At 34.3% G+C, this 11,926-nt stretch overlaps 1 protein-coding gene across 1 annotated transcript; it reads left to right on the top strand.

Moving 5' to 3' along the window:
• The first annotated feature begins 4,279 nt into the window (after window positions 1-4,279).
• Window positions 4,280-11,030, top strand: LOC122596830 (kinesin-like protein KIN-14I). Its single transcript, XM_043769481.1, has 18 exons — window positions 4,280-4,465; window positions 4,648-4,814; window positions 4,920-5,063; window positions 5,153-5,344; window positions 5,425-5,484; window positions 5,609-5,677; window positions 6,225-6,305; window positions 6,401-6,475; window positions 6,582-6,656; window positions 6,988-7,650; window positions 7,737-7,818; window positions 8,196-8,471; window positions 8,579-8,685; window positions 8,769-8,947; window positions 9,041-9,202; window positions 9,633-9,886; window positions 9,973-10,339; window positions 10,846-11,030. Exons 1-18 carry the CDS (start codon window positions 4,345-4,347, stop codon window positions 10,949-10,951), a joined length of 3,180 nt encoding a protein of 1,059 aa, XP_043625416.1. The 5' UTR covers window positions 4,280-4,344; the 3' UTR covers window positions 10,952-11,030.
• The last annotated feature ends 896 nt before the right edge of the window (window positions 11,031-11,926 follow it).

Here is an 11,926-nt window from a genome sequence, read left to right as displayed (position 1 = left end):
CTCAGGTTGATAGACATACAAGCACCGTAGCTGCGCAAAGCAACGGTGGTCATGACGGCGATGATGTGGTGATGAGGCTAATGTTGGGGGTGTAGATAATTGATATGAAATTAATTGATTTAGATGATTCATGGAGATATTTTAAAAGATAAAAGATTGATAGTGTTTAATAATCAATTATAAAGGAATAGTTCATGTGAAAATATTTGAAGGGTGATAGGCGAAAATATTACATAATATAGATATGGGAGAACATTTTAGTCATTTTTTCTAGTATAACTTTTAACAAGGCGAGATGTTATTTTAAATAAGTAATATAGATGACATTCTTGTTGGGTTACTCTTGTTGATATTTGCTAATTACTTGATATACATATTATTAAAGTTGTTTTAATTTGCAAATGTTATTACAACCTGTGGGTATATTATTTAATTTTAAATTGACACTTGGTTGTTGAAATGTTATTTTTTTTAAGTTAGAGATAGATTGGTTGAAGTAGAGTGAGGATAGATAGTTTAAAGAATAAACGTTGCTTGTGAAGACTTATATAGCCTTTAGATTGTCTCAATTAATTAAACGTTACTTATATGGTTAGATTGATTATGAGTTTTTTTCGATGTAGGGCTGTCAATTTCGATTCAATCCAAAACCCAATCCGAACCCAACTCGAAAAAAACCAGGTTAGGGTTGAGTATTTTCGACCCACTAACCTGCCAACCCACAAACCCATCAACCTGATTTTTTTATGGGTTAGGTTCGGGTTAGGTTGTTGGGTTGTTAGGTCGACTCGCCAACTCGATATCTTTAAAATAATTGAATTATATATAATAACTCATACTCCACATTACACTAATACATACGCCTTATTCTCAATTTCTAACCTAAGGTAACTTCAAATCTGAAATAAGAAAATGATTTAAAATTTTGTGAGATGATAAATGATGTAGAATGAATCGGTAAGTTTATTAACATTGTTTCAACTACTAACAATACCCTCGTATTTCTTTTTATCTTGTATCATTCGTTTTCAGCTTGTAATATCATCAATGATAAAGCTTTATATTAGTTGATTTATTTCATTTTATATTTATATATAGGGTTAAGTCACTGATGTGTATCACGTACTTTTTAATTTTTTACATGGATGTCCATTTTATTTTTAATTTTTTTAATTTTTTACATGGATGCCCATTTTTAACCTGTGGTCAGTGGTGAAGAAAAAAACATAAAAAAAGATTCAATCAAAGAACAATTATTTTGATGATCCTTTCAAAAAATTACGGATATGCCAAACAGATGCTTGAGTTGCTATGTTCAGAAGGGCTTAACCAACAAGTCCATTGACCCACTTGAAGATCCATCCCAGTTCTGTGCTGCCACCCTTACTCGTTTGTCCACCATTGGATACGATGTTTGTGATCTTTGTGGGGCCAAATTTTCTGCTCTTTATCTGATTCAATGAAGATGTGAAAACCTGGAAATTAACCCATATTGAAAGAGAGAGAATAAAGAGATGAATTTATGAATTTTGGTATTAAAAAATAAAAATATTACAATAGGTGTCAAATATGGCAACCATGTAAAAAATTAAAAAGTATGTGGGTGATACACATCAATAATCCAGTTTAATGAGTAATCATGTAAATGAAAAAAAATACATTATTTATCCAGTGATTTAACCCTTATATATATTTGCTTATCAGGTTACATGGGTTGGATCATGGTTTGACGGGTTATGGGTCAGGATTGAAATTTCTGACCTAAAACTTTTAATGGGTTGGGTTAGGGTCTGAGTTTTTCAACCCGTCAATCCGCCAACCCGAACCCGATCCCATTGACAACCCTAGTGATGCTATCAAGTAACACTAAATGTTTTGATTATCATTTTAAGTTTTGACTAGCATGGTATCCGCGTAATGTGGCGGCGACGGTGTGGTGGTGGGGGACGACTATTGGTGGTGGAGGCGGCGTTGAGTGGTGTAGATACATGATGTAAAAGTAACTGATGTAAAATGTTAATAGAAATATTTTAAAAGATAAATGACTGATGGTGTAATTTAATAATTATGAGTATTTAAACATTTTACTCATGTAACTTTCTAACATGTTGATTATTTTTTTTATAAGATAGTATAGAGATGCATTAATAGAATTTTAGAAATTCATATTTATATAATGTTAATAATTTATATGCACTAATTTGTGTTGTATTAGTTGAGAGATATTTTATCGTTTTGAAAATACATTTGGTAATATTTTGACATATTAATCAGTATAATTGTTGTAAAAAAAACCTCTCATATGATTATTGTGCATTAAAGTTGATTTATGTATAAAATAGTGATGGATATATAGGTTTATAACCTTACATAATGACCATTTTTAAACATTGATGATTTATAATAGGATATTAAAAGAAAATGTAAAAGTAATGATACATATCATATTATCATGTGCACAAAACCAACTTTAGTCCATAAAAATAGGTTCATCATTTTTATGTCTTGGTAACGAGTGGTGATGTATCTCATACAATATAAAAGTTGTTTAGTCTTCCTTTTTCAAACCAACTTTTACAAGAGAGTGTATATATAATTCATCTGATTCTCATCACCTTAAAAGGTAGCAACCAAAGTCACACTTATAAAAAAAATGGGCTTCTTTCGGTCAAGTATTTTATGTCACCAACTTGTTTTAATGAGTGTGTCTCTTGACAATGGGCTAGCTAGCTCCCCAGCCAATAGGACCAATGACTTACTTTTGCTAGTTGAAATTTGCCTGTTTTTATCTAAACATTATTCTTTTAATTTAATATAGTTATATAGGTAGGTGTTGAATACTTGAATTTTAAAAGAGTTTAATTATAATTGATTTTAAACATCTTGTTAGTCCCCGGGCCAATTACTTTTTATTAGCTAGTTAGAACTTAACTTGTTTTTATCTAACATATATTCAGACTAGATTGGTGCCCGTGTAATGCAACGGCGGTGAGGCGGTGACGGTGTGATGATTAATGTAAAAATAATTTCATTGTGGTCGGCGATGTGATGAATTTTTACGGTGAGATGTGAAGGGGGGATGAAGGGACAAAGTGTGAGTTAGGGGATTTTTCTACGTGAGGGAGAGAGAGCGATTGAATTTTTTTAAGGGTATTTTAATCCTAGTGTATAAAATAAAAATAAAGATGTATTAAAATAGAGTGTAAATTAGACATATCAGGTTCTTAAATTTAAGGGAGGTGAGTTGAGTTTGTTTTATAAAGGAGTATAGATATATTATAATAAATATATTAGGACGTTACCAACGCAATGCGACAGTGGTGGTGATGACGATGTCTGGTGGTGAGGGCGAGGGGTGTTGATGGCAGCGACTACTAGCGGCGGCGGCAGTGTCTAGTGGTGTAAGTTGAAATATATTAGAAGATAAGGGCTTATAGTATAAATTAGTGAAATAAAGGTTTAAAGTATAAATTACTAAATTAAGGGCAAATTGGATAATTTTTGATAACTCTCTACATTAAAAGAGGCTCATTAAGGGTATTTGAGTTATTTTTAATGCAACTTTCTTGTATTTATTAAAAGGAGGGAATCAAGAATTTTTATAAAAGAGTAGAAATAGCTAGGTGTTGAATACCCACCGCCGCACACCGCCATCGTCATCACGACACCACTGCTGTCAGCATCACTACAGCGTCACTACTGCTGCCACACCGTCGCCACACGACCGTTGCTAACCATCAATGCCGGATCACACGGACATTCGTATTGTATAGGTTAAGTAGTTAAAACCTGATTCGACTGTTCCACCTTATAAAACCATTTATTTTTACACCCTAACACTTCCAGTAAAAAAACGACATCGTTCAACGACGGTTTTGCCTTTCTTAACAAAAGTTGAACATGACTTTTGATACCCAGACCAAAAAGACCGGCCCACACCCACCCATGTAAGTAAAATAACCTTGTAAGTAATTAATTAAATTAGGACCTTTGCTTCCATGGCGAAAGACACGGGTTATCTATATCTCAGACACATAGCAACTTCCTTTTGCATAAACAACATTCAAATTTTAATACAAAAGTTGATTATACAAAATATATATATACACAAAGATGATGAAAAAGAACAAATAAAAAAAAGTATATCTATTTCTAACAACATAGATTATTAACAATATTTAATATTCTTTCTGTTTTGTTTATAACAACATCATTTTCTATGTTCAAACATGTTACAATGTTCATTTCCTTATAGATAACATTTGAAAGAGACCAGAAAGTTATAATTTTTTGGGATCATAAGAGAGTTAGGATTTCTGGGGGTGCGCGTTTTTTCGTTATAAAATGGCAGATAATGATGATATCTTAAATTTTACTGTGACATCATTGATTGAAGATGTTCTTTTGGAGCATGGAGAAGAATTGTGTAATGTATATACCTCCCACAAAAGTGACGCGAAAATATGTATGTTTATTCTTTTTTTTGGTCGTTTAATGAAAATGTATGTATGCGTTTAATTAGAAAATATGTGTTCATGCATTGTAGAGGTTGTAGGTATAATGTGATTATAATTTGTAGTACTAACTTTGGTTAAAAGGATGTATGTGATTTTTTTTCACATTTTCGGGCTGTTTTACACATTTCAGCAACAAAAAGATATGAGGCAACACGTTGGCTAAGAAAGATGGTAGGCGTTGTGGCTGCAAAAGATTTGCCAGCTGAGCCTTCAGAACAAAACTTTAGAATGGGGTTAAGAAGCGGGATTATTCTTTGTAATGTTCTTAAAAAGATTGAGCCTGGTTCTATTTCTAAAGTAATGTTCTTTACCCACTTGTTGATTTTCATTTTTGTTGTTATCTCGTTTTGGTTATGTTGTTGAGTAAAAATTGTTTCAAATTGTGTATATTTGTTTTCTAAGGTGGTGGAAGCACCTTGTGATTCTGTTGTTATACCTGATGGAGCACCTCTGTCTCAATGCCCGTACTTTGAAAATATTCGGAATTTTCTTTTGGTAATAGAAGAAAGACGACTTCCAACTTTTGAAGCTTGTGATTTAGAACAGGTAAAGTTTGCAGAATGATCTTTTAGCATTAGTAGGGGTGCTCGTTTTTTGGACTTTGTTTATATACTTGTATTTATTGTGACGTATAGGGGGGGAAGTTATCGAGAGTTGTGAACTGTGTACTAGCCTTGATGGCATACAGTGAATGGAAAAAGGCGGGTGCAAAAGGGACATTTAAGTTTGAAGGGAATCCGAAACCTTCTACAGAAAGGAAGCAAATGGTTTGTAATTCATTGGATATGGATAAATGTTGTGATCTTTGGAAAGAGGATAAAGAAAAGGTTAGTGTGTTTTTAGATTTTTAATTTGGCGAAGAATGCAACAAATAAAATGCTCTGACAGTAATTCTTGTATATGTAAGCCTGTTCATATGCGTGTGCGTGATCTTCTTTCGGATCAGAAGCCAGAAGATATTCCCGTGGTGAGTCCTCACTTGGAAATGTATATAATATGTTCCATTTTGAATTGCTTACAAAGCTGTTTTTATTGTAATCAGTTCACAAGATCAAGAAAGTATTTTTAACTGTTATGACACTTGTGCACAGGCAGTTGAGATCGTGTTAAGTAAACTCGCAGAGGCGTTTGAACGTCGACTGACCAGCCATAGAGAAAAGGTAAGCAGCTGTGCATACTATTAGCAATGAAGATGCTTGAAAGAGTCATCGATCCATGCCCATTTGGAAGATCAGAAATTCTTGTGTGTAGCAAAATAAGAGGGTGGGTTGGGTTGGGTTGAGTTGGGTAATGGGGCAAAACCAGATAGCTTTAATATGAGTTGGGTTAGGTCGACTCAAAACACGTTTTTGTTTCTTTCTAAATTTTGTATAAACGATAGGAAAGTAAGTAAGTAACACCCAGTACCGTCTTCTACAGGTTATAGAATTATGAAAACCATATTATTTTAATAAATATCAGTTCTATTAATAAAAGGTTTTGGAGGTTGTATGCATAAACAGTACATTAAGATTTAAGAACAATTTTCATCATGTTCAGCCTATTTAAACTATTATCTTTTAGTCTTTAACCTTTATTTTCTGGTTTAACCCTTTGACCCGTTCGATGTCAAAATAGGATGAAATTGACGCCTCTACTTTTCTGGTGCATGAGAGGTAGATGATTTGAACGAAAGGACTAATGTAATTACTAATACTGTTGTTACAGGTTCGTGTAGTTATTGCTAACAATAAGAAAAAGTTGCAAGAGAGGGAGGCTCTTCTTAGAGCTCGTAATGCAGAAATAAAGGTATACTTGAGACTACTGACAAGCTTGCTACATAACGTATTATAGTTTCTGTTACACTTCCTGATTCAAAAAAACCTTGACTGGTTACATGGCAGCCATCCCCCAAGGACACTAGTAGCGATACGAATATCAAATCAAAAACAAACCTCAAGAAAGAGGAATTCTTGAAGGTATGTTGCTCTGAAATCCGTCAACTTATAGCATTTTCATGCAGACTCCTTTTTCTTCATGGAAAGCTTTTGTGGACACCATTGATTCAAAACAATCTTTTGACAGCCACTCGCAAAAGTGAACAATAACGAGAAGGAAGAAAATGCAAGCTCAGAGACAACGAAAAAGGAAGAAACAAAGGTATGATCATGTTTGTATTTTTTTAGTGGCTCAAGTCTGAATACTTGTCACGTATTTGGACGTTTAGTGATAACATCTGAAGCCATGAAGTTTAAACATTAAGACTGTTTAGTCAACAATTTATCACCTTTTGTGTATGCATGTTTTAAAAAAATTATCCTCATACGTGCGCCTTCTTTTCCCTTTTTTTCCCATAAACTGTAAACCAGATAAATTATAAATATTAAACCAGTTTAAAAGTCCAAAAAAGAAACATCCTCTAAGTTCCAATTTCTGCATTACTTGGCTCACTGACTTATTCAACTATACATTTGATTTAACTGCACGACAGTCCTTTAGCAGTATAATGAACGAAATGAGAAAGAAAGCCAACGCAGATATCAAAAATCCCTCTGAGGTAAATAACGAGATGGACAGAAGAGCAACAATACCTGCCAAAAAATCTGTCGCTGATATGGTGTATGATCAGAAGGAAAAGAATACAACCACAGATACCATTAAGTCCACTGGTAATATCAAGAACGAGACGAAAAACAAAGAAAATATTTCCACTAGTTTAGCAATTAATGAGATGAAAGATAATGCAACCATAGATACCATGGAGTCGACAAGTGATATAAATGATGAGATTGAAGAGGATGAAATCATAGATGATGAGTCCATCAGTGATGTAGAAATCGAGATGGAAGAGGATGAAACCATCGATGATACCCTGGAGTCAACTAGTAATGATGATGACTCGCTACAGAAGAAAGAGACAGAATGGAGGAAAGAAATGGAAAAGAAAGAGACGGAAAGAAAGATCGCAGTGGAAAAGAAGAAAGAGGTTCAAAGGAAGAGAGATATAGAAAAGAAGAAAGAGATGGAAAGACAAGCAGCTGAAGATGCCAAGGAAGAGGAATACTACAATTGGGTCAATGGTGAATGTGAGAGATTAAAACTGACTCATGCAAAGCAGGAAAGGCTGGTCGACCACCAACATAAAGAGATACAAGTATATTCTTCACCTTAATTAACTAGCTTAGTGACAATAACGCTTTTTATTAACGCATGACTAATAGAGATTGCTATATCATACAGGCATTGAAGAATACTTTTTCCGCCACAAAAGCAGATATGGAGTTACTAAGAACAAACTATCAAGAGGAAGTCAATAATTTAGGTACATTTTCCGAATCATATTACGGTAGAGATTTTAGAAATATTTACTTCTGAATGGGTGTTTTGGGTTTAAGATTAGCTAAAATGGGAAATGGTTGACGGGGTTGAAATTTGTGTAGAGTCTATAACTAATGAATGCTACTTCCTAATCGTTTTTTTAATGAACTTTGATTAATATGTTGATAATATTGTGTTTTCAATCATAATTAGCGCATTATTGTTTTACACAAAGAGGAACACCCAGATGTGAACTATGTGAATCTATGGTAAGATCAAGTGTTTCAACCCATTGCCTGACCCACCCAACTTGCCACCATCGACAGCCAAGTTATTCCTTTTGTTCAAATCTTGACTAAACATTAAATATTAATTTGTCAGGTAAGCACATAAGTAGTTTGGCTCAAGCTGCATCAGGGTACAAAAAGGTTGTCGATGAAAATCGAAGGTTGTATAATCAAGTGCAGGACCTAAAAGGAAGTATCAGGGTCTACTGCAGAAGTAGACCGTTTTTGCCTGGAACACAAGGTAAAAAGCCAAGCAGTGTGGATTGCATTGATGATGTAACTATGGAAGTTATTACTTCTGCAAAAGGTGGAAAAGAGCAACGGAAATCATTCACTTTTAATAGAGTTTTTGGTCCAACTGCAACTCAATGTCAGTTACATCTCCAAAATCTACGTGTTCCTTACAAGTATTATTTAACTAATCCATTTTTTGAATAATTTCTCTCTTCCTTATTTTATCTACTTTTTGTGTTGCAGCATCAGTATATACAGACACCCAACCATTGATCCGTTCTGTTCTTGATGGATACAATATCTGCATATTTGCATATGGTCAAACAGGATCAGGGAAAACTTTCACAATGGTAAGGAATTCATTAATTGTTATGATGGTACTGGAAAAAAAAGCTCATATCGTTTTCCCTAATGTTTCACTATGCTTTTGCAGACTGGACCCGAAAACCTTGCACCAGAAACCATGGGCGTAAACTACAGGGCATTAAATGATTTGTTTGATATCCAACAGCAGAGGAAGAACATGATTGCTTATGAAGTTTGTGTCCAGATGCTTGAAATTTACAATGAAATGGTCAGGGATCTTCTTTGTGCAGATGGAGCTAGCAAGAAATATCCTTTTATACGACACAGTTGTTCGATAGTCACATATTGTTTCTTGTTTTCTTCTTTCGTCATATTTTGCTTATCTTAACCATTGATCACATTAGAAATTCGACTGGGTACATCGAACGGGATAAATGTACCAGATGCAACTCTTGTACCTGTTTCAACAACAGAAGATGTTATACGTTTAATGACGCTTGGCCATAAAAATCGTGCAGTGGGTTCTACTGCAATGAATGATCGTAGTAGTCGCTCTCACAGGTACCCACATTGTAATTCTTGTACCCCTTCCCGTTATTACAATATCCCATGTTAGAGGTGGCAAATGGGCTGGCCTCACCAGTTGGGTATCAGGTCAAATCAGGTCATTGTGGTACTGGTTGTAATGGCTCCGCGTTGGGTTGACCTTAAACACTTCTGCATATATGATTATAAAACCACGTAGCTACAATACCAATTTTTAGTTTTTGTTTACAGCATTTCAGGGGTTTTAATCCTTAAACATGCACTTTGGGCTACTATTGACCCGTTCTACTCTTCTCTTCTTCTAACTAGAAGTTTGATTTTGCCCATTTGACCTGTTAGAGATGATAAACCCTTTTTCACTTTTTTTCACTAATGCAAATATTTTCACTATCCCTCTGGTTGATTATGTAAAAAATGATGAAAGACCATGCATAATATTTTTCAGTTGTGTTACGGTTCACGTTAATGGAAAAGACTTGACATCTGGTTCAACGGTTAGAGGTTGTATGCATCTGGTTGATCTTGCTGGAAGTGAAAGAGCTGACAAAACAGAAGCTACAGGTGATAGATTAAAGGAAGCAACATTTATAAATAAATCACTTTCTGCTTTAGGAGACGTGATAGCATCTCTTGCCCAAAAAAGCACACATGTTCCTTACAGAAACAGTAAACTCACCCTTTTGCTGCAAGATGCTCTCGGTAACGCTTTTTCATAAACATTATATTTTCATATGAATTTTTTATTTTGTCATTTAACTAAGCTGGCTAGTCTTTCAAATACCTAGGAGGGCAAGCCAAGACTTTGATGTTTATTCATGTAAGTCCTGATCCGGATACAGTAGGAGAAACAATTAGCACGCTTAAATTTGCTGAACGGGTGTCTACGGTTGAGCTTGGTGCTGCTAAGTCCAATAAAGATGACACGGATTTGAAGCAGTTGAAAGAACAGGTTGCTTTTCTCAAGGCAGCTTTAGCTAAGGAGGGAGGAGATACAGAAGATGCGTGTGATGGTGGGGATGAAGAATATGATGACCATGATGGTGCAGCCAGTGAGTCCTCCGAGGCTGACTCAAACCCACCAAAAGCTGCAACTAGTGCGGCATCCAAACTCAAGAAAGTTACTACAGCACCAGCAAAGAGCCCACAAAGCAAGTATGTCTTTTAGATCACCAGCTAGAGCATATAGCTTATAATTTTAATTACATACACTAGAGGTAGCAAAATGGATGGTTAGGTAATGGCTTAAAACACATATGGGTTGGGTTTACACAAAAATAACTCAGTCAGGTTTTTTTTACTTATAATCACTTAATACGAATATGATAGAAAAACTATATCATTATAATAAATCCCAAATCATTAGAATCTGCAGTAATTTGGAGATGGTTTACCCATCAAATTTTTTTCATAGTTTTATACTTGGAGCTTTATAGCATTTCCAAAAAGAAAAAGACAAAAAATTAATACATTGAATATGATAGCATAAATCATGTCATTATAAATAATAGATCCCAATTCATTAGATTTTGCACACGTTTAACATACCCAGATCATTTCAATGCGTATAGTTACTTGTCATAAAGTTGCTTGCAAAAAGTTTAATGCAATTATGTTCTCTTAAAATACTACAATTATTCTACAATGTTTGTACATAACAGGACTAGTTCAGCAACAGCAAAGAAACCTGCAGCTGCTAGTAGTTCGCCAGCTTCAAAGACCGGAAGGACATCTACTCTTGATAGTAAAAAAAAGATTGGGAAGTAAGTTTCAGTCCTATGATGGATGCAGATTATGTGAAGGATAAATTTATAGCATTTATATCTTCCAATATATCCTTCAAAAAATTTACGTACAAAGAGGGAATTATGAGTTTGTATATATAGTTATGTACACACAGAAAGACATTGGCTTGTGGTTTGCGTATGGAAGTAAAATTTTGATTTTACTGAGTGACAGTTACTCTGTTTCTATTGTTCATAGAGAAAATGGAAGTGAATTCCTAGGGATACAGAGTTTGATTGATTCTGTAATGTTGTGAACTGGGAATAACTTTGATAGTTTGATGTATGTATAGAGAAATCGGTACTTCAATTATATTTTTTGTACTGTATACGCTACGGTTGGATCACATTTCTCACTCGTATCATTTACTTAATTCGAAGACATAATCATCCTGATCTTTTGTCATTATTTGTGATAAGTTACACAACTAATGCTTTCCCTACTTTTGTCATCAGGAAAGTGACTTCGTTCATTTCTCTGTGATCCATAACTTGTCTTCTTTTCCAATGGACATGGTTCTATCCAAACTCTTTTACAGCACAACGGTATATAGTTGAAGCAGCTTACCTGTATCGAAAATTTTAAAAATTAACCTGGCTCTCAATTTTCCAACTAGTTCTTGTGTCCAATGGCTAGTTTATGATTAAGAATTCAAGACTGACTGGTTTTTGCTCCAATGGCTAGTTTTTCCGTGATAGTTAAGACCAGCTTGGTAGAATGTCTTTCCCTTTTCAACTCTTATGATGGATTTTAAGTTACTTTTTACTTTCAAGATTATATTTTGGTAGTCAAGAGCATGGATTTTAAGCTATGGTTATACGTATTGATGTATTTACAAGAGAGTCTATATTAGATTATTCATAGGAAAAAAGAAAGTTTTGGAGATATATTTCAAAAAAAGAGTTTCCAAACTCTCATAAAAAAGGCCATATTATCCGTTTCACTTTATTATTTGAT

This window comes from Erigeron canadensis, chromosome 4 (genome assembly GCF_010389155.1).
Source record: "Erigeron canadensis isolate Cc75 chromosome 4, C_canadensis_v1, whole genome shotgun sequence".
NCBI lineage: Eukaryota > Viridiplantae > Streptophyta > Magnoliopsida > Asterales > Asteraceae > Erigeron > Erigeron canadensis.
The sequence above is the reverse complement of the archived record's forward strand: the minus strand, read 5'-3'. Positions and strand labels throughout refer to the sequence as shown.